Raw genomic sequence first — 23,166 nt, 5'->3', positions numbered from 1 at the left:
TGAATTGTCACAGCTTGAGGCTGTGACCTCTCAAGTGCATTTTGAAGGTCTGTTTATAAGATTGACTCCAGGGCCCGAGGAGGGCTTCTTGCTAGTGCTGACTGCTTGTAGTTGTACGTTTCCGTGGTTGTCTCTCCTTCCTTACTCCTTCCTCACAAGCTCAGCTCCTCCTGGGAGGCTGTGGGTATATCCCTGGGTCTGGTGCCCACTCTCCGCATCCCAAACTGGTGGTAAATGCCACTTCTTGCCTTGTGGTTTCAAAAAGGGTTTTTTTTGGTTTACTTGTTTTTTTTTTTAGTGTTGCTGAACAAGGACTGTGATTTCATGTCCCTTTCAAACAGGTACTTGTAGATGGCGACTTGAAAAAAAAATGTAAAAACTAATCAATAAAGAAACTGAAATCCGTTTGGCTTTCTTTGTGTAATTAGCAAAGGTGCATCGGGTGACGGTGAGGTGAGCGGTGACTCTGCTCCTCCTGCGACGGGCAAGCTCGCAGTTTGACCCGAAAGCGGAGGTTCCGCAGTGCAGAACCCTGTTTGGAGAAGGCTTTTCCCGGGACACCGGGACCCTGAACTCGCCGGGACGGGGCGGGGCGGGCTCCGCTCCATGCCGCCCTCCCTGTCAATCACAGCTGGCTCCGCCTCCCGCCGCCCCTGATTGGCTGCGCCGCGGCCGCCCCGCCCCTTCCCTACCTGTGCCTTTTAAAGGCGCCTGGCCCCGCCCCCTGATCGCCCCCACCATCTCCTTCGCGCCCCCGCGCCTTTCTACTGGCTGGCGGGGCTGTCAATCACGGCTCGTGACGCGCCACGCGCCGTGACGTCCCCCCCACCCAGGAAGCTCCGCCCCCTTATTCTCAACTCGGCTCTGGAGGGGAAAAACAGTTTCAAGATGGCGGCGGCGCGGACAACAATGGGGGGCCGGGGGGCCGGGCCGGCCCGCGCCTCCTGAGCGCCGCGGCCGAGGCAGCGCGGCGGCCCCGCGGGGCGCGCAGGGCTGAGCGAGAGCGGCGCAGCGCAGCGGCGCCGGGCGCGGCGGAGAAGGAGGAAGTGGGGCGGAGGGGAGCGGAGCGGGCGCCGGGCCGGGGCGGCGGGGGGAGGAGGAGCCGGGGCGATCCCGGCGGGGAGCGCAGGTAAGGCCGGCGGGAGGGGCGGCGGCGGCCCCGCCATGGCGGGCGCCGGTGCGAGCAGCCGGTGAGCAGCAGCAGCCGCGGCGGCGGCCGCCCCCTCGCCGTCCGGCCCATGGTGCTGCCCCCCTGCCCCATGGCGGAGTTCGTGGTGCCGCGGCACAGCGCGGTCATGGAGCGGCTCCGCCGGCGCATCGAGCTCTGCCGGCGGCACCACAGCGCCTGCGAGTCCCGCTACCAGGCCGTGTCCCCGGAGCGCCTGGAGCTGGAGCGCCAGCAAACCTTCGCCCTGCACCAGCGCTGCCTGCAGGCCAAGGCCAAGCGGGCCGGCAAGCACCGCCAGCCGCCCCCGGCGCCGCCGCCGCCCGCGCCCCCTCCGCCCGCCGCGGCCGCCGCGGGCAGCGCCGAGAGGAGCGGAGCCAACGGGCTGGACGGAGAGGCCGCCGGCGCCGAGCAGCACGGCCGCAGCAGCGCCCTGATCGCGGTAAGGCCCGCGGGGCTGCGGCTGGGGACGGGGAGGGACCGGCGGCGGTGCCCGGCTGGCACCGGGAGCGCTCCTCGGGAGCTGGATGGAGGAAGAAAAACAAGCTGTGGTGGCCCGCGGTGGGAGGGCTGGGGTTGATGCTGCTTTGCTGTACTCTGCTGTGTTACAACTTCGCAGCTGATAAGGGGTGTTTTGTTTTCACTCGTCACCTTTGCACGCTGGAAGAGCGCATAAAAGCTGCTGCCTGATGGGGTAGGGGTAGTGGCAGCCTTTGATTGTTACAGTCATTCAGAGTAGTTAGTGAGTTATGTTTCTGGTTAATTCACCTAAAATGTCCCTGCAGAAATTGTCAGAGGGGCATTAATACTGCTTTGGATTTTTTGTTTGCCTGCTTATGTCTTTAATCTGTCAGGGTTTAGTGGAATTGTTTGATCAGAACATGATTGTTACTCAGAGGGAAGTTTTAGACAAATAATGTGTCTGTTAATTCTGGTACAGATTGGAAAGAATTGCAGTGGAAAGGCAGCTGCTTGTTTGCCACTCACTCTAGTGGGTGTGAACACTATGGGAATCCCACTCCACCCATTAAAAACTGGCTTAGCTCAAAATCTTAATGTTTCTCTGGCTTCTCTAGCATTTCTGGTTGTCAGGACATATTCACACAGGCCTGTTTGTATATCAAGATAGCTATTGCTTAACTTATTCTGGGCCCTTTAAATATACTGCTGTGTGCTAATGTGTCAGTAATGTAGGTTAGTAGGATAACCTCTTAAAGGCTGCCTGTATTAATACCTGTCTGCCTTAAAACCAGGCATTTTTAAGTGGTGGCCTGCATGACAATGATTGAGTACCATCCTGAGTGTCTTTAAAAGAGAATACTGTATTAATCTGAGACATTTCCAGGTTAATATATAGAATAAACCATGTTTTTAGGGTGGTCTGTGTGTTTAATTAGATTAGAAGAGAAGGAGAATGTAATTCTCTGTTGTCTTGGACTTAATTTACAGTTTTTCAAATAGTATCATGATAGAGTTTACTGTATACTTGTGTATCCTGGACATGATGTGAAATATTGAAACATGGGGTGTATCGATGTCATATTTAATGTAACCAGCACTGGGCAGCACCAGTGCAGTTTGCAGTATTTACAGGATGAGCTGAAAGTGTTACTTAGCTGAATTGTTTCTGTTCTGCCTGATACACCTCTGAGACTCTAGGTCTTGCTGACTGTTTAGAAGAGTGAGGTCCCTGAGGCACAGTTAGAGCACTTCAGAGGGCTGTTACAGAAGGGTGCTTGAGGCAGAGAGGAAACCCTGTGCATTCCTGACACTGATTCTGTAAAACTTTACAGTTAGCCGTTGTTTAACAGACTGATCTTGAACATAAACTCGTGTCAGAACAAAAATGACTCAAACTGGTATTTTATTATCTAAAGACTTGGCAGTTCTGTTTATTTCCTGCTGGGCTCTAAGGCTTTTTGCGTATGGGGCTTTACCCATTAATAATGTGTATTTTTGTTACACACAGAGCTCTTTAGCATGTCAAATCCTGTAGTTTAAACTGCCACCACACGTCTTCATATTGACCTTCTAAAGAAAGATGTCACTAATTCATTGGTGTTGTTTCTCTTAAATCGCTGTGGATGTGGATTTGATCTAATTAGCATCCATTATAATGAGGGCTCTCAACAGCAGCAGGTTCTGAAGTGCACTGCACATCTGGGGAAGCCCTTGTACAGGAAGCTGCTGCCAGTGGCCAATTTACACAACAGAAGAGGGTTTTAGTGTATGAATGACTCTTCCTCGGGCTGGCCTGCTGTTTCCTTCCCAGGATCCATGACTGCAAGCTTAATTGCAGCTGTTGATTCATCACCTCGTTACTGGGGTATAAAGTTGGTTTGCTTAGTAATTCAAGTCTTGGGAAAAAAAGCACAACAACAACAACAAACTTCTGCTGCTAGTTTAATTGCTTTGGCCCAAGAGGTGCCTCTCTAGGTTAGTATTTTACCTCTAGCCATCATATTGCAGTTATCAAGAAAAAGCATGTGCTTTGAATGGGAAGAACATTGGTTTGGTTTACAGTGTTCCACAAAGTTTGGATGAACACTAAAATTACCTTGTTTTAAAACACCCTGGACACATTCCTTTCCAAAGAATGCTGCTAGATCAGTGAAACATGCATTAGATCAGCTATTGCTGCTGTAAAGATCCAGAGTTTTCTATGAAGCTGCAAATGAATCTTCTTTTGGAAATTTTGACTCTGTGTTGAAAGTTAATGAATCCTTTATTTTGGTCCTTGAATGAGAGAGCAGTCCATCATGTAAAGGTGAAGGGTTTGTGATGTAGCATCAGAGGGCTTGTAGCAGTAGGATGTGGAGCTGCACTGCCACGAGTGTGGGCAGTGTGGGCACTCCCAGGGGCTGCACTGCAGAGCACCTTCTGTAAATCCAGAATAGTCACAGGGAACAGGGTGGCACCAACACATCCTCCTTAGTGTCTTGTGTGATTTGTCAAGTAAACAAAATCAGATATTTTCTCTTCCATTAATCTTTTCTCTGGTTTAATTCCTGAAGTTGGATGGATCTTGCTTACAAGCAAAAGTAAGGGGTAGATTCTTCCTTGTTTTCTTACTTAGCAGTTCTAAAAGTTGAGCTACAGCAACTGAGAGAATACAGTATTGATACAGAAATACCTTGGATTATTTGTGCACCATGTAGGCCTGTCCTTCATTTGAGGAAATGTTGAAAAACTAATTATCTTCCTACTTTTTAAAAACATCTACTTCACATTTCTATTGTTTAAGATGGCATTAAAGCTGTGTTCAAAGTAGGTACTTGTTTGGATAATGTTTGTTGTGTTAATCTTACATTTTTGAGAAACAGGGAAGTTGGGAAGAGATGGGGCTTGTCTCCTAGAACACTTTTTTTCTCTTTGCCAGGTTCTGATACATGAAAGTTCATTCCACTAATGCTGTTTAAATTCTCTGGAGGAGAGAGGTTGGCTTCCTCGTATTTCTGTAAGAAACTATAAGGCAGTTTATGGCTGAGCTGAGCAGAAGGCACTTCACTGACATGTGAATGGGGAGGATGGCAAGATCTGTATTTTCATCTCCACTCCTTGTTTTATGATGTGGTGTCTTGGAAGGAGAGCTGCTCCCTATTTCTTACTGGTTTTTTTCCCCACCTGAGAGCAGTTGTTGTGCAGAGAGCTTGCTTTGTCTAGAGCTGCCACAAAACCACAAACAGTATTTCTGGAATGAGCAGGAAAGGTCTAGTCAGTGGCCTGTCTTGGGAGTGCTCTGTGTTAAAGCTGAAGAGCAGACCAGCATTTATTTGGGAGCAATAGAAGTTTTTACATTAATAATAGATAAGTTCTAAATTAAGCAAGGGCACCAAGTAAAAAGTTTAAAAGAAAATTTAAGGCTTAACAATGCAGTGTTTTTTGGTTGAAAGACCTGAAGTAATGAATTAAAGGGAATAGATTGCCTGGAGTGTTCTGACAAGCATTAATGGCACTCCTCTAACAAAGCTCAGGCTTCAACCAACAGTTCAGAAGATCTCATTTTTGTGTAAGCAGTGGCATAGGGGTGTTAAATTGTGAAGTTACATTTTACCACAAAAATAGCAAATTATTTACATGTTATTTATACATAACTATAGTGCAGTGTAGTCTTGCCACCACTGTTTGTTTTTGCTGACAAGTCTGATGGTTTGTTGCCCAACAACTCAGACAGGTTTTTCTTTGTCTCCTTTTAATTCTCTCTGAGGTATTGTTGTATGTTTGAAACATTTCCCTCACTAGATTCGTTAGATATGCAGTGATGCTTCCTAAGTTGTAAGGATCTGGGAGTGACTGATCTGCTGCTGTTTAAGTTCAAGTGAGGTGGAGGATCCAGCACTGCAGCTGAAGGCACAGCAGTTTTTTTGATTCAGCAGAACAATTCCTGTAGCAGAAGCTGCCCCTTGTGACTAATGCAGGCTTGGGATATTTATAGATGTGCCTATCCACAGCCCTTCTTCACTCCAGCAGGCAGTCACCCAAATACAAAAGTCTTTTGGAATTAAAGTAAAAAATTAAAATGAGTCCAGCAGTTTGGGTCTGACAGCACAGTGGAATGCAGGAACACGTTGGGTAATAAAATGCTTTCCTTGCAAGGGGGAATGCAGCTTTGGAATCTGTGGGTAGATGCACAGTAAATGAGGAGTTCTTACTATGTTGTGTAGTCAAAATGTTATGTTTTCTATCCAAAATTCATACACTACAATTTCTGGTATTTGCATTGTTGTTCCAGTCTAAATGGTTGTCATCTTTGCATCTTTGTTGCTCCTGTCCTTGGCCAGGCAGGAGAGGAGAATCAGTGTTTGTAGAGGACCTACAAAAGTCTGGTTTGTGGGAGTTTGTATGTGCTGCAGTACTGCCACTTTCATGGCAGAAAAATGCATGTATTCTATTTTTGTTTCCCCTTCTAGGTAAGAATGCTGGTATCTAGCTAGGAGGCATCTTGGAGCTGGTTTATTATTATATTTTTAGGGTAATAAGGCATTTCTTCTTTGAAAATGCCATTATATTTCTCTTGCTGATATTTAATGATAAATCCTTGTAGACTTAGTTCTAAAACTGAGATGGTAAACTAATTCCAAAGAAAATACAGAAAATTAAAGCTCTACTGAGTCCTGTAAGAATATTTTAATCTCTGTAACAGATGCTTCAAAAAACAAAATAAGAACATTATACAGAGCCTAAAAGGCACAGTATGAGAACCATTTTTTTTAAAACTTTCATTTCTGCCATGTTCACTAGGTGTGAGGTTTTTTATTGTTTTGGGCTTTTTGTTTTTTTGTTTCTTTGTTTTTGTTTAGAAGAAATGGAACTTGTATGCAGTTTCTAGTTTGTATATATATATATATACTGTCTTCAGAGTACCGGACTCAAAGTATAGTAAATTAGTGGTTTTTTGCAAAAGAACTTCAGTTGACTGTCTTTAGGTATTGAGTCCACATCAAAATAGCCAGCACTAAACAAAAAACCTGAACAAAACAAACAACAAAGCCAACGAGAGCAACTTTGTGCCACTGTTTTGATCAGTGATTCAATGCCCCTTCCCACCAAGACAGTAAGAGAGCACTGCCCTGGACTCTGAAGTTTTGCACTCTGCCAGTCCTAACAGAAAAGCTGTAGATGAAGTTTTAAAGCTTTTCCAGTTTCTTGCTGGGCTTCAGTTGTAGTTCTGGACAGCTTTTATAAAGTCATTCAACTGCCCCTGCAGTAAGACCACAGTAGGACTGAGCATCATTGTCGTAAAACCAGAGGGTTTAAGACAGAGGTTGGACATATCAAAATTCTTCGTGTGCTGTCTGTTTTTGGATGGAAGCCTTGTCACCTGCCTGGACACACATCCACCTCTGGCATTGTGAGCCTGTGTCCTGGTCAAGTGCAGCGTGTGGGTTACATGGTCAGAGGCTGCTGTGTTGGACACCTTGTTGCCGTGGATGGCACCTGGGTTCTGTCAGCTTGTGTTCTGTGCATGAGGAATCCACAGTGAGGCACGTGTGCTCCTGCCAGCTCAGTGTGTTTATGACCACATTGAGCACTGTCTGCTTTGCTCACACGAATAAAATGCAGCTCAGGTGATGTGACGTGGAGGAGGAGCAGCCTGTGGGGTCCCTCAGTGGCTCTTGGTCAAACCCTGTGTCCTGTCCTGGGCCGAAGGACTGAGACCTGTTCACATCCTTTGCTTTTCACTGTTCCTGTGTTGGTGTAAATGCTTCAGATAAATGCTTTTGGGGTAACACTTTCAGGCAAAGCTAGATAGCAATGATCTTGGAAGTTCATCTTGAGTTGGGAAATTGAGTAGGCTGAGAAAATAGGAATACATTTCTGTATCCAGTCTTATGACAATGGAAATGATTGACTTGGTATTATAAATAAAGTTGATTGATTGTGCTAAGGAAACCATGGACAGTGTACTAGAGGACCACTGTGTCTTACAGGATGGTGATGGGCAAGAAAATGAAATCTGAAGGGATTTTCTTAGTGAGTAGCAAGCTATGCCTTACTCTGTCAGTGTGTTGGGTTTTTTGAGTTTTGGCAGAATAGAACAGGTTTTTCTTGCCTTGAGAACTCTGTTGGAGCAGCTTGATATGTAGATAGCTTGCAGTCTGGCTTGTATCTCACATGCACCTTGTTATTTCCCCCCTGTCCAAACCAGATTATTTGGATAGACACAGACAAACTGGGGAAGAACTTTATCTCCTTTTTTTTGTCGAAGTAATATATAGTTTTAGGTGAAAGGAGGATTTTGTCTCGAGCAACTAAAGTCACAATGTCTCCAGGAATCAGATATGTAAGTGTTATGACTGTTAAAACCCACAGAGATATAAAAGCTCCTACATGTTTTTAGTGACAGAAACAGCCTGTGGTGGGCATTAGGGGTCTGTATCTTTTTCTAGACTGCAGTGAGTGTACCTTACAAACAGGGGTGATTTAATGTTAGACTGGTTAGCTGCATATATTGCAAATGGTGTAGTACAGCAGCAAAGACCTTAGTACAGATTCAAGTCCTAGTTGCTTTGAGTTATCTATATGAATTGTATTTACAGCAGTGACCCAAATTGACATCTGTTCTGTTTTAATACAGGAAATGTCAGAATATGTCCATCGTACAAAACAAAGTTTTTGTTTTTATATAAGTTTTCAGAGAGTATTTTCCCCCCCTAATGTTTAGAATTAAGGAGGATCCATTCCCAAACTTTGAGTAATTTGATTCATCATATGACCTTGGGCAAATTATTCATCCACCTTGAGCTTCAGTTTTCCTGGTGGGGGTATTAAGTAAACAATGGGAAACTTGCTGAAAGCTATATTTATGATTGAGTTGAAGCTTACTTGCTCTCTGTTGTTTTGCCTTTTTACAAAAAAGTAAATTTCCATTATTCTTTCAAGTTGGAATTTGAAACATTCACTCAAGAGCTGCTACTCCAAGCTGGAGACCTGATGTTCAAATTAAGAGATTTCAAGTTCCATGCTCTTCTCTAAATGTACATCTCACCTCACCTCATCCTACTCGCTCTTCTGCTGATCTTGCTGCTGTGCTGCTATTTCCATGAGCCATTTAGAAGATCACAGTCTCCAGGGAAGCTGCAGCCTGTCCCACAGATAAAAATAAGACTTTGCTGCTACCTATGCAAGCATTAAACAAATAATGGGTTTATTTGCTGTTACCTATGCAAGCATTAAACAGATGGTGTTCTTTGGTTTTTTTTCCCCAAAGATCAGCTAACTGTAGACTGTTTAAGAAAATAGCAGCAATTAACTGTGAACCAGTCCTTCTGTCCTTAAATCAAAGAATGCTGTTGCCCAGGCAAGTGTATAAAATTCTTCTGATAATTTATGCTGGCCCTACATACAACTTCTTGCTTGAGTGCTGAGACCTTGAGGTTTCCCCTGCTTTTTCTTGGATGAGACAGTTTTCCCCAGGGGTTAGTGGACTGCCTTGTGAAGACTGCAGGCAATATTCAAAGAACCATCCTTGTCTTGAGGTTTGTTTAAACGAGCTGCTTTTCTGCCATCTAAGAGCGCTGTTGTTCAGTGGCCCACGCCTCAGACGGTGGCTCTTGGTGGGGATTCCTCTCATGTGTCCTGCTGGGATTGTACCGAGGGTCGGGAGCTGATGGGGTTTTTCCCTCTTTAAACACTGTGCTGTCGGAGCAGCGGCTCTGCCCTACAGATTTGTCTGCGTTGGTGTAGAGCTCCAGGACCAGCAAAGCACAACTTTTTTAGCAGAATGCACTCGAGGGAAGGAAAAGTTTACAGTTACCTTTGATGTGTGCATGAATTGTGTGTTCAGATGCTTTTGAGGTCAATAGAAAGAACTTTCTCTTTGGAAGAACGCTGGCAGGAAAAGAGGAGTTGAACAAAGGCACTCAGGCTCTGGCTGTAAAACTGTTGCTGTAGCCACTGGTCGCTTCTAGGTGGCACCACGAGAAAAAGAATCTGCATTCACCAGCTGTGAAAAACCAACTGTTGAGCTGACTGGGGCTCTGGTGGTCGGAGTGCAGAGAGGAGCAGCTGGCAAATACTTCAGGAGAAAAGAGGAAAGGAATAAACATGCTCTGCCGGGATAGAACTGGCTGAACTCCGGGTTGCGTATTCCACAAGTGTGAAGCAATGGTCGCTAAGTGACAAATTGGTTTTGCTTTTGTGCCAGAAGTGTGATTGTGTACAAAATTTATATACATAGTTCTTCTCTAAAAGTTATAATCACAAGAGAATCACTCTTTTTGTCTAAATATTTAAATGTGAGATTGCTTTATAAAACAGTCTCACGGAGCAATTATACTGTGTGTACATGGGTCAAATAAAATACAGGCTTTTATTCTTATTTAAAATTTGATTTTGAACATTCTTCAATATTTTTCTCATTTTGAATAGGAAAAATCATAACACATTCCAGTTCACAGTCATTTTTCAACTCTTTTTCTTCTTGGAGTATATGGCAGCTTTTAGTTTTGTCTGAAGGAGGGGGTCTAGGTTTGAAGTAGTGCGTGTTTTTTGAAAGTTTTCCCAAAGAGGTTATAGTGAGGAAGTCATCTCATGTGCTAACTTGGAAAACAAAATGTTATCAAAGCAAAGCTGTAAACTTTTTTTTTCTTTTTCTGAAATGTCTTATTGAGAGCTAGACAATGTCCTGGTGAGAAATAAAAATCCAAATCTGTGAAACATTGAACTACATAATTAAAATATTCCTTTTTTTTTTTCAGCAGCTCCATGAGACTGTGAAAAGAAAGCTCGACAGTGCTGCTTCCCCTCAGAACGGAGACCAGCAGAATGGCTATGGAGACGTATTTTCTGTGTCCAAGAAGCTGCGTCGCGATGACGGTCTTGGAGTGAGTGGTTCTTCCAATGGAATGCCCCCTGTGTCTCCACTCCATCATCTTGACAAGAAATCTGGCAACGGAGATACCTTACAACTTAACGGGAAACATCCCATGGGGCTGGATGGCATCAGCAAGAAGTGTCTTCCAGATTCCAGCCTGCAGATGAATGGAGGTGGCGATGCTGATGATTCATTTCCTCTGAGTTTGAACAAAGAGTTGAAGCAGGAGCCCGTAGACGATCTTCCCTGTATGATTGCTGGAGCAGGGGGTTCTATATCTCAGAATAACTTGATGCCTGATCTAAATCTAAATGAGCAAGAATGGAAGGAACTTATTGAGGAGCTTAATAGATCAGTGCCTGATGAAGACATGAAGGATCTCTTTAATGATGACTTCGAAGACAAAAAAGATGCAGATTCTTCAAATTCAGCTGCACAGACTCCATTGGCACAAGATATTAACATAAAGACTGAGTTTTCCCCAGCACCCTTTGAACAAGAGCAGCTGGGATCTCCCCAGGTTAGATCCACTTCTTCAGGTTCAGCATTTATTGGTGCTGCTTCTGTACCTGTAAGTGCCGCTTCTCCAGCGGTCGGTAGTTCTCAGGCTATGTTCCAGCCTTCCACTCGGTCAATGACTGAAAATCCTAATCAGCCCATGATGCAGGCATCAAACCACTCTCAGAACGTCCAGAGGCCTCTCCCCAGTGTGTTGTTACCTGGGAAGGGTCCAGGAAGTGCCAAAGAAATGTCTTCTGCTCATCAACTTCAGCAGATTGCTGCCAAGCAGAAGAGAGATCAGATGTTGCAGAACCAGCAACAAGCTTCACAAGTCCACCAAACGAATCAGATGTCTACGTGGCCACAGTCTGGGCCTTCCCATAGTCCACTGGCTGTCCCATATACCATGGAAAATCCCACTAGCCCATCAGTTTATCAGCCAGACTTCAACAATCAGAAACTCATGATGCCTAATTTGGGAAATAAAAGCTCGCCGAGAGCTGGAGGCAATTACCATGTGAACATCTTGGGTCATCAGCAAAACAGCTTGAACCAGAACCCTGTGAATAGTCAGGGCTCTATGCTGGACTATGGGAACACCAAACCTCTTTCCCATTACAAAGCAGAGTGTGAGCAGGGGGTTGCAGTCCCTGGGCAGAACAAGACCCCCATGCTGGCCTACATCCAGCAGCGGCAGCAGGCACCGCTGTCCCACGTGAGCGACGAGCAAAATGGGATGATCCTGTTGAAACCCAAGCCTGGAAACATTGCCTACCGACTGCCACACAGTCAGGTGAATGTCCTGGGGTTTGTTACCTTTGTTCAGTAGCAGATTTAGGGTCATTAGATAGGTAAGGTACAAACTACTTGGTATGGTTTCAGATGTTTTCATTGATTTTAAAGAGGAAAATCATAATACACGATAAGCTGAGACAAGAATCATGAAGTCTGTTTTCCATGGGGGGCAGTTTTTAAAGCTGGGTTCTGGGTCATGTGGTAACGTGTGATTTCCAGTTTAATATGCTTTGTGGGCAACAAATTATGTTGTGCTTCACAGAAGCTTCTACTTACAAAGATAAATAGATGCTTTGTAAACTTTTGACTAAAATAACTCATGTAAAACTGTAGTGTTGAACAGTGTTCTCAAAGAAGCTTTGATTTCTTTACCTTGTTTTCAGTCCCTACTTGTGTCAGAGTTGGCTTGCTATAAAAAGGCCTGCTTTTGAAGAGAGGTGGAAGTGGGGGCTGCGTTCCTGATTTCTTGGGTGTTCTTGGGGCTTTTCAGTTCCAAGAATTTGTTATTGGTTAAGTCTCTGGGGATTGGGGAAGCATGGGATAGGAGAGAAATATATAATTAAGAATGAATAATAGTAATATTTGTCTGCTTGAAGCATATGCTTCAGGTTTTCCTGTAAATGAAAATTCCAGATGGTGCTTCTTTGCTGTGTATATAACTGATACTACAGGTATGCTGCAGGTGAAAATTTATGTAGTGGGTGGAAGTATAAATTCATTGGGATTGTGTAACGTGTTCCTGCAATGCACACACAAGGGGGCTTGTTGAGGAAAAAGGTCTTTGTTACAAGGATTAAAGCTCCTCCAGCAAAAGCTGTTGGAGATGCATCTTTAGTCATATGTTCTCTCAGCAAAACAAAAAAGCTGTGAAAAAGATCTGATTAGTCTGTGATAAAGACCACACTGATGTACAAATAAAAATTTGACATCAATGTGTAGTTCATAAAGTACAAAAAAATCTCTTTAAAAGCTGGCAGAAGTAACAGTCTTACAACATTTTGATGGAAGAAGAAGGAGGGTGGAGATGATTGTGTGTCACATCTCCCCCTCACTGGAAAACATGAGGGTGACCTTGCATCTACACTGTCACACTTGCACCAAATTAACAGAAATACTGATGAAAGCTTCTGGAGAATTTCTCAAAAGCTTGCACATAGAACAACTTAGCACAGCATTACTTATATTTGGCTCATGATTTCTTATGAAACTGCAGAGTGAGAACCAACAGCCAAACCCATCAGCTGAATTCTGAACTTGAAGGTGGTATTTATTTGTGTAATTAGAGGTGAGGCTGAACTGTGCTTAAAAACAATGAAAACTGTCAGATTTCAAATGGATTTTCTGATACAAAGAGGATAGTACCAGATCTTGAATGATAATCATTCCATGTTATTTTTGGTTCTCCCAAGTTCCAGCCTCAAAAAAAAAAAAATAGCAGACTTAATGAAAAATTAATAATATCAGGCCTGTCTCTAGTAGTATTTTTGTCTGTGAAATACAGTGATGGTTTGATTGCTGGAAAAATATGTTAAGACCCATTTTGACGAGTGAAAGCCTTCTCCCCTTCACCTGAACATAGTAAATGCTCTGATACTAAAAACCAGCAACATTAGGAGGGGCAACAAACACTTGTTGAGTTAAATGTTGACAGAGGAGGCAGGATTTAAATAAATGCTTTATATAATGAAAGTTTAAAATTTAGTGTTTGAAAAGCTGCTGCTAAAGTAAACTGAAGCTGGTGTTTTTGAAATACCTGGCTGAGCAGAAGCACACAGAGCTACACTCACCTGTCTGAGCTGGAATTTGGGAAGTACTTTGAGATGGAAGTTAAAGCCTCTATTCCTAGATGTTATGGAGCTTCAGACTGTAACTCTGAACTCTCAGTTCTGTGTCTGGCACTGTATAGATGGGTGTTTGGCTGTCTTTAATTAGCAGAACTTCCATAACAAGCTTCACAAGTGGGGAAGCTGTTGCATTTCTGTAACTCTGCCACTTTTCCTATATTCTGCAGGATCAAAACCCTTCTCCTAACGTTCCTCGCGTTCCCGTCTCTGTCCCGGGCCCTGGTGTGGGTGCCCAGGCTCCAAACGTCTCCATGGCAGGTAACCACAGCAACTCAGCTTATCTCAGCAATCAGCAGCAAGCAGCAGTGATGAAGCAACACCAAATGCTGATGGACCAGCAGAAGCAGAGAGAGCAGCAACAAAAGCACCTGCTCATGGAGCAACAGAAGCAGCAATTCCTCATGGAACAGAGGCAGCAGCATTTGCTGGCAGAACAGGTGAGAGGGGCCAGCAGTCTGTTTTTTTAATTTGTGCTGATTTGCTTTGGTGCATGAAAGAGCATTTGATGTTTTAGAATCAGAGAATGGTTTGGGTTGGAAGGGACCTTGAAGATCATCCAGTTCCAAAGCCCCTGCCATGGGCAGAGACACCTTCCATAGCCCAGGTTGCTCCAAGCCCCGTTCAGCCTGGCCTTGAAACACTTCCAGGGATGGGGCAGTCCCAGCTTCTCTGGGCAACCTGTGCCAGGGCTTCACCACTCTTACAGTAAATCATTTCTTCCTAATATCTAACCTAAATTTAACCTCCTTCAGCTTAAGGCCATTCCCCCTTGTCCTATCACTACATGCCCTTGTGAAAAGTCCCTCTCCAGCCTTCTTGTGAGCCCCCTTTAGGTACTGGAACGTGCTCTAAGTTCTCCCTCCATCAGCTGTCCATCAAAAACTTTAAGAAAGAAGAAAGTGATACAGTCTTCTCTGAACTGAAAATATGTGAAAGCCCATTTTTGTGGAGAAGATTGCAGTAGAATCTGCAGGATTGTGGAGCTGTGGCTGTGCCAAATCCTGCCAATGGCTTTTTTATCACCTGGAAATATCCATTAAAATAGAGGACTCAGTTGAGGTGACAGAAAAGCCCCTTCAGTTCTGGAGAGCGTAGGTAAAACATAGTAATGTGTTTGACATTATCTACATTTATAGATAATTGAGTGTATGAGTGAGTATGAGTGTTGGTAAAGGTATGTTTTTGAGATCTGGGTTAAAACTATGAACTAAGGGAATACTGTGGTGGCATTACATTATCAAAGACTGAAAGACAGAGAATGCCCAAATCATCAATATAATAGTATTTTCTGTACAAGTGCTGTGATCTTTGAACTTAGAATACTTTTTGGTAGATCCTTCAGTCTTTGCTGACTTCTGTGTTAGTATCAAATGTCAAAGATGACTAATCATTACTCTCCAGAATGTTAACAAATGAGTATTCTTTGAGAGTAGGTAGGGAGAGAGGAAATATGGGGTGTGACCTCCTGCTTGTGCTTTTGCATCACTGGTGGATGGTGAAGAGCTCTGTTAGAACTCTTAGAGCTGTGGCCCAGTAGTTTCCCTCAGCTCAGTAATGGACCTAACAGGTGTCAGACCTCTCTGAACAGTGAGGTGGTGTAGTAACAGGGTGGTCAAGCACATCTCAAGCACAGTGATGAAATAGTTTTTTCCCTAACTTTTTGCCTCTGTTTGGCCAGCACATGCTGCTGCAGTAAATATCAGTATTATGAAAATACTTCATTCATGCCCTAGTTATGGTAGCTACAACTAACTTCTGTAACTTCCATCTTTGTATAGTGATGCTGGGACTTTGGTGCCAAATAAGGAGCAGTTTTGCTTTGGAGCATTAGATACTGCATTTGCCACGTTTATTGGCATTGTGCTGCCCAGTCAAGCTAGATCTTATTAGCATTCTAATTTGATATTTCTTTCTTTGGATACACACGATACTGGATGTAATTTTACAGAAAGATTTCTGAATTTGTTGATCTCTTTTACAGGAGAATTGTAGTTTCAGGTAGCTTCAGTGCCATTCCCTGCCACTCTAAAGCTATCTTTGCCTTTAGTATTCTGCATTTTTTTTTTCCCAAGCCAGCTTCTACAGTTCTGGGTTTCTCTCAGAGCTATGGCATCTCTTGTTGGCTTCTGTGGTCAGCCTCTTTCAGGTCTGACTGGTCCTGCAAGCAGCAGGTCCTCTCTGTCAGGCAGCCTGCCCTCTTCATTCCTCTGCATGTCTCAACAGCTTCAGAGCTGTAGACATTTCGGGAGGGTGGTAGCGATGTGTATCTTGCCCTTTGTTACATCGCACCAATCTCTTCTCTAAAGGCTTTGTGCTTGTATCCTTTACTCCAGTACTCTTGGAAGGGAATTCCTGCCCCCTTCTGTGCTCTGTGTAACATTTTGGATAAGTAGATGGTTGTGCATTGTATCACTACTTGATTACCTCAGAATTTCAGTCTGGCTGAGGGTGCCTGCAGAAGAAGAGCCAGAAATACTGTGCCTGTACCTTTTATATTGTAACAGTAGCCGGTTGTCTGTAACCCCGTCATTGTCTGAGAGTACTATTAGTGCATCCACATTCCCCTGAGACTTTAAATTTCGTTTTTCCCAAAAGTTCTTAACAGAAAATTTGCTTGGTTTATTTTTCAAATGTTTTTATTATAAAATATGTACGGGTTGAATGTGCTTTTAAAGAGGCACAGTTATTTTGTGACATGAGTTGGCTTTGTTTCAGTTGGTTGGTGCATTGTTAAGAAAGTGGTTGTAAACAATGATTACAAAACTTGTATGACTTCTGTTATGGACTTAGTTCTGCAGTTTTCCATAATCTTCTAGGAAAACCTGTGGTGTATCAGAATTTGGGTTTGTGTATATTTTTTCATGTTTGCAAGCAAGGACTAGAAAATATTTACGTGTTCACTCTTTTCTGTGTTACACTGTTGATATTTCTGACTTGCACTTTTATTGATTTCTAAAGGGAGGTCTAAAATTTGGGGATGAAGAGCAACAAAGAGCAAATTTGGGGATGAAGAGCATTTGGGGATGAAGAGCAACAAAGCATGTGTGGTTTTTTTTTTTTATACACACTGGCTTTTGGTCTTTTTATGTGTGTACCTGTTTTTGTCCTTTAGAATATTTCTAAAAATTACTGATGAAAAGACTAACATCTCAGATTTTCAATTTTTAAAGGGCTTCAGACATACACTGCAATAACTCCTGTAGTGCATGTTGCTGTCTCTGAGTTCCTGGTCTTGTCACTCATCAGATTAAACTGACTGTGTTTGAGCCTTGAGAACAAAGGTCTGAAGTGACTCTAAGGCTGCAGAGGCCCTTTTGGTTACCAGCTCAGCGTAAAAGTATGCAGATCACTTGGTTTTATCCAAGATAGCCCTTGGAAAAAGCTTGACATGTTTTTTGATTGTCCTGCGTTGGACCTTTCTTAGGAGAAACAGCGGCAGCAGCAGGAGCAGCAGCTGCAGCGGCACCTGACTCGGCCTCCTCCCCAGTACCAGGATCAACCACAGAATCCATACCAGCAACAGGTTGGACAGTTCACAGGTGAGTAAACACAGCAATTGAAATAATGGCAGAAAAAATATCAGGAGTAAAAAAACAAGCTGTCTTCAAATTACCTGGATTGGATAGCTTTTAATTAATTTATTACAGTGCCTTCCCACGTCACTGTGCCTTAAAACCTTTTGACCTGTACTGTGATTCAGTTGCAAATCAACAGCTTCCCCTGCCCCAGGTATCTGGGACATCTTAAGCTTCTGCTTCTTAAATGTTGTTTTGGAAATGAGTAAAATTCTTAAGTCTTCATTGTTCTGAAGGCCTTTTTATACTACTGGTTCCTTTTACTGGTTGTAAATTCTTCTTAACTTTGATATATTAGGATTCAGGTTTGGTTTTTTTTGAAGCCTGACATCTCTACTGCCTGTACCTATCATAGGCCCTCATTAAAGAAAAATAAGTGGTGTATTATTTCTCTCATCTACTAGGATGAGTTTAAAATTCTCTGACATTCTTCTCCCTGCTGCCTTTAGAAGGGAATGCAGTTTGAATTCTCTTCATTACTTTTTAGTGTCCTGTGTGGGGTTTTTTTGCTCGAGAAGCAGCTTGGTATCCTCAGTATATTAATTGGTAAATAAAAAATGTTGTTAACTGTTAAGCTGGAGTAGCTTCAAAAATGTGGAAGAACTAGAGAACAGTAAAAGCTCATCTCCTTACCTGAGAAATCCTTACTTGACAAGGCATCAAGAAGCCACTTGTCTTTTTTCGTAAACTTAGAGTACAAAGAAGTGCTAATTCCCTTCATTTTGTTTCCTTACTCTCTGTGTTCCTGCAGAAATAAATACTGAAGGGAAAAGATGCAAATGGAAATGTGATACCTTCATCCTGACAGTGTTTGTTACTGTGCAGTGTCTGGTAGAGCTACAACTGCATTTTGTTACTCAAGTGAAAAAACTTGATGCCAGTACAAAAGGACTGTGTGCTAACTCAGGGATCAGTAGCATCCTTCAAATATTGCACTGAAACATTTTTTTTCTCCTATCACTTTTCTACAGAAACATAGTGTACAACTGTTAGAAATAGAGTGGGATTTGCTATAATGAAAATCAGTATTACTGAAATTATTTTTTCCTTATAATGATGACTGGTTTTTGCCTCTTAAATCCCAGTATGTGACTACTTTTCACTGTAAGTATTCTTACAGTGAAACTCTTCCTCCACTCATCCACCCCCCAACACTGGTGTTTTTATGATGTGCTGTGCTGATAATTAATTCAGTATAATTTGAATTATATTTGAATTTTTGATAATTCAGTTTTTATTCAAATATAATGTTTATAATAATGGAAACCCAATACTCCTCAGCTGTCTTAAAATATGCAAAAATTCTGCAGCTTACTTTTTGGTTTGAAAGTAGAGAAAGTACTAATGTAGGTAGATTTCCCTTGGTCGACTGTAAGGAGTGGGAGGGGTGTTATATGCATTACACTTCACAGTGCTGGTCTACTTTTTTTGCTTCAAGTAGGGGGGGCTGTTTCTTCCACAGGAAGAAACTTCTAAACTCAGGATTTACGAGAACAGGGGACTTTTTTTGTTTTGCTGAGAATACATTTTTGCAAATCACCTTGCTTGGTTATCAGCACTGTGTATTAACACAGCAAATATTTCGCTGTGGAAATCCAAAAGATACCTGACCAAAAATTTCTGAAAGCTGAATTATATAAATAGAAGAAATTCCTGGAATAGGGAAAATGGAGGACTGGCAACCCTGCAGGTGTACAATAAGAGATACACAGTGTATGCATGGAATGACTGACTGTGTGTGCAGTAAGTGGTATTTTTAACAGCTTAGCAAATTGTGCATGCACTTCAAAGTATGTGTGTTTACCTTTGTTCACAAAGAAATACCAGAGTCCTGCCTTTAAAGTCTTAATTTTCTTTTAAATCGATGATGCTGAGCTCTTAGAAGTGGTATTCAGATTTTTTTAGGACATTGGCATATCTGTGTTTGAGATCAAGGTGGAGGTGCTAACTGGAGCAACAGTTGACACTCTTTAATTAAACTCCTGCTGCCTGTGTGCTGGTTGCAGAGGTTGGTTTATACAAATGCAGCTGCACCTCCATTCTGGGTTATTGTGCCTACAAGCCTGGCTTGGTTCTGGTTGGACCGAGATATTTAATGTACAAAATACTTCTTTGTATTTCAGGGTCATCTTCAGCCATGCCTGGGGTCAGTAATTTAGGACAGTCCAGCTCCAGTAGCCCACGGATGTTTCCTCAGACCCAGAACATGATTCAGATGGGACCTGGACACACTCCTGTTCCTCCACTCCAGTCGGGCTCCAGTCAGCAGGACCGGGGGGTGACTCAGTATCCCAATATGCAAAACATTCAGCGCGGGGGATTGTACAACCTGGCGTCTGGAATGACACAGATGGTTCCCCAGCACACAGCTCCAAGTGCCAATGGACAGACTCCAATGCAGAGGCAGGGCAGCTTGGGCCAGGGCACTGCTGTTCCTGCTGGCTATGGGCAGAACACCTTAGCAAACTCAAGTATTTCTCAGCAGCACAATAAAGGTGCACTGAATCCAACCTTGTCTAAGCCACAGATGGCAAGAGTACCAGCTGCTATGGGGGCTCAAAATCCATCTTGGCAACACCAAGGTATCCCTAATATTAACAACCAGACACAAGCAAACAGTGGCTTAGGACCATTTACTGCCAACTCCTCTTTCCACATGCAGCAGACTCATCTAAAGATGTCCAACCAACAGTTTGCCCAGGGAATGCCTCAGGTAAGCCTAAGCACCAGCAGACCCATGACCTCGATGAACGCTGCCGTCTCTGGGCAGATGTTGTCATCATCTTTAGGTGCACAGCCCCGGACAAACCCACCTACACAGCAGCAGGTACCCTCACAGCAAGTGCTGCCTGGCATGAACCAGACTGTTCCAGACCTGAATGCTTTCAACCAGAATCCAAATCAGCAAATGCCCAACAGAGGAAACCTGCACTGTAGCCAAGGGTACCCTGTGAGGACAACCAGTCAGGAGCTGCCTTTCTCCTACAGCGGCCAGTCGGGCAATAACGGACTTCAGAACTTAACTGGTGACACAGACCTGATAGACTCTTTGCTGAAAAACAGGACTTCAGAGGAGTGGATGAACGATTTGGATGAGTTGTTAGGAACTCATTAAAATGGGGCCGGGGGTGGGGGTTCTACTTTTTTTAATTATTTCATGACATATAAACAACACTTGGACCAAAAAAAAAAAAAACAACCTGTGGCATTGAGGAGACTTGCAGGCATTAGAGGTAAAATGGTTGGGAAAAAGACTGGAGCTGCTTCTCAATGAGTGTTGACACACGGTCACGGTGCACCAAGCGGGTCTGTGGGAGGAGTGCACGTTATCTGGGGTCTCTGAGGAGTCGCACACTTGAACAGGTCAAAAAAATACTGTGTCCTAGCCAGCCTTCCAGAAATCTCACTTGCAGTGTTCTAAGAGTAAATTTTTTAATTATTTAAAAAATAAAACAAAAATTCCACAGAAATAGTGCAGAAAGAAAGCAAATAGTTGCACAAATTGTGTTTAGGGCTTAGTCTGCAGCTATTACTTGCAATAATTATTTGTTTGTAGCTTGACATGTTGTTATAGTACTGTCCATCCAACTTCTGACTTTTTATTTGAGAAGAGGCTGTTATGCACCTGAGCACGCTTGCAAAATGTTTGGACTTGTTTCTTTTCCCCGTTGCTGAAGCATGTGCCTGTACTCTCAGTAAGCAAGTGGTATTTCACAGTAAATATATCTAGATGCTGGTAATAGATGAGAGGAAGTATTAAAACCTGGCCAGTTAGTCTAGACAGTCATCTTCCTTCATAGATTGTAGTCTTTTAAGCTGCAGTTTGCACTCTGTTGTAGAGAGGCACAGTTCTTGGCTTGTACCTTGCTGTGTTTAAAGGGGGAATTTCTCACGGGAGAACTTTTAAACTATAGTAGGTTTAACGTGAATTGTAAAGCCATTTACTTTGCACCTGTTTCTTCATAACTTATTTCCAAAGGTAGTTGTATTTAAATGAAGGCTTTGCTTCATGACAGCTCATCTAGTTTTCTTTGTTGTAAAAGGTAAAACTAACTTTTGAGATCACTTCATTCCCCGAAGTTAGCAATGAGTTAGTAATGAGCACAAGACTTTGTCACTTCAGGATAAAAATGAGGAAAAAAGAATTTGGCTGGGAGGTGGAAAGTCCTTATGAGCAATAATAGCACAGGCAGCCTGGGAGAATAGTTGTATCAGGGTTGCTCCAATATGGAAGTCTCCCCCTTTAAATACTTCGGTTTTTTAATACTGGGTTACGAGTTTGATAATCTTTCTATAGTCTGGTGGATTTACTTCTTTAATATCCCTTGAAGCAGATGCTGGTTCTTCAGCTCAGCCCAAGGGGATCTCTTATCCATATGTTGGGATTGGTCCCAGAAAGGACAAAACACAATGGGAACAGTCAGTGTTCCAAAGTCCTTACTCTCTACCAAAAAAATCCCTTATCCACCAACAAACCACCTTGCCTTAACCTTTATTTTAAAAAGAAAATAAAGTTGAAAGCTTTTGTTTGAAATGCACAAATACCTCTTCCCTTTCTAAATCTACTTTCTTGGAAAGCTCCTTTAAACTTTCTAACCAAACCCAGCGTTGTGATTTTAAAGCAATTTCCTTCAACATAGACTGGCTTCTTCAGGAGTTTTCTGCACTGCAGAATTGTGTGAGAGAGGGTTTTTCCAGAGGGTGTGAAGGGAAGTGAAAGATATCATTGGTTTCAAAGAAGGAAAATATTTTACTGTATCTGCAGCTCCTTTATGAGACAATTTGCACTTTTAAAAACTGCTTTTTTAACACTAATACTTTAACCCTTTCCAAATATGCATGGAACATGGTTTGTGCAGCACACTTACCTAGTGTGGATGAATTCTGCTCTGTTGATCAGATTTGCTGTTGTATCATGTTGAACTGTTGGTGAAAGATGTGCATTGATCAGTGGATCCCACCGTTCAATAGTGGATAAAACTTCCCTGAAGCAGGCTTAATCCCTCCTAGAGCTTTTGAAAAGGTAACATAAAGATTCTCTTTGGATGGGAAGACAGAGGTGTTGGTGACTTTGCTTGTTGACACTTCTGATATTTTCTAGAATAAGTAGTTGAGATGCAAATAACTGATGCTAACTCTTCTTATACTGGCAATCTAAGAAAAGAGCTAGTGATCTTGGTTTACTTTTAAGTTGAACCAAAACCTGGTCCAAGGTAAGTGTCATTAGAAGATTATAGATATAAACTAGCAATGGCAGGGGAAGGAGTGTTTGCTGTATTTTTATTTTTAAGGGTTAACTTTGCACCAGTGTGCCTTCCCTTCCTGTCGGGGGTGCTTGGGACCTCAATTTCAAGTGACATCCTTCAGTGTCACTAGTTTTCTCTCCCCCTTACAAACACTTGACAGAAATAACAGGGTAGTAGGATTCAGCTTTTCTTTCTTCCCTGTTTAGGTTGTGGTGAAATCTGCTCTGTTTTGTGGTAGATTTTGCACACAGGCTTTGTTTGGAATAAGTCAAAATACAATCCATCCAGTTGTGATTTCTTAATTGGAGGAAAAGAACATCTGCTGTTTGCATTGTTACTACCAAAAAGGCAATCCAGCTAAATGTCCAGGAAAATGCAGATGTGCTCTTTCCTTCACTGTTTCTGGAAGCTAAGGTGGATATTGCCCTGCTTGACCAGAGGGTTTGTTCAGGAAGGTATCTGGATTTGATGACAGGGCCTTTTCATGGTACTGTTGGAGTAAAATTAAAAGTGTGATTCAAGGAAAACTGGCTTATAATGCCCATTGGTCTCCATGTGTGAACAGGATCCAAACAGCCCTGGCTTCTGGCCTTGGTCCCTGTCCACATAACGCAGTCGGACCGTTGGGAATACGGTGTCACTGTAACAAGGTTGGAACAGTTCAATGGAAATGAAAATACGGTTTTGATGTGCACAGGTGCATGGGAAGGGCTGGGCTCTGCCC

At 43.1% G+C, this 23,166-nt stretch overlaps 1 protein-coding gene across 2 annotated transcripts; it reads left to right on the top strand.

The window, feature by feature from the left end:
* Positions 1-1,238: 1,238 nt before the first annotated feature.
* MAML1 (mastermind like transcriptional coactivator 1) lies at positions 1,239-22,550 on the top strand. Of its 2 annotated transcripts, none has more exons than XM_017827906.1 (5): positions 1,239-1,607; positions 10,369-11,775; positions 13,789-14,058; positions 17,046-17,160; positions 19,320-22,550. In XM_017827906.1, the coding sequence occupies exons 1-5, from the start codon at positions 1,239-1,241 to the stop codon at positions 20,309-20,311; spliced, it is 3,153 nt and encodes a 1,050-aa protein (XP_017683395.1). In that variant the 3' UTR covers positions 20,312-22,550. The 2 variants fall into 2 exon arrangements, with proteins under 2 accessions (XP_017683395.1, XP_017683394.1); XM_017827905.1 differs by having other exon boundaries at positions 10,366-11,775.
* Positions 22,551-23,166: the final 616 nt, after the last annotated feature.

This window comes from Lepidothrix coronata, unplaced genomic scaffold (assembly GCF_001604755.1).
Source record: "Lepidothrix coronata isolate B3197 unplaced genomic scaffold, Lepidothrix_coronata-1.0 Scaffold144, whole genome shotgun sequence".
NCBI lineage: Eukaryota > Metazoa > Chordata > Aves > Passeriformes > Pipridae > Lepidothrix > Lepidothrix coronata.
The sequence above is the reverse complement of the archived record's forward strand: the minus strand, read 5'-3'. Positions and strand labels throughout refer to the sequence as shown.

What these genes read in the sequence shown, in the direction of transcription:
- MAML1 (XM_017827905.1), top strand. Translation starts at nt 1,239, where the DNA reads ATGGTGCTGCCCCCCTGCCCCATGGCGGAGTTCGTGGTGCCGCGGCAC. An exon ending in GCAGCAGCGCCCTGATCGCG is followed by an intron (nt 1,608 to 10,365) that starts GTAAGGCCCGCG and finishes TTTTTTTTTCAG; the next exon opens with CAGCTCCATGAGACTGTGAA. An exon ending in ACCGACTGCCACACAGTCAG is followed by an intron (nt 11,776 to 13,788) that starts GTGAATGTCCTG and finishes TATATTCTGCAG; the next exon opens with GATCAAAACCCTTCTCCTAA.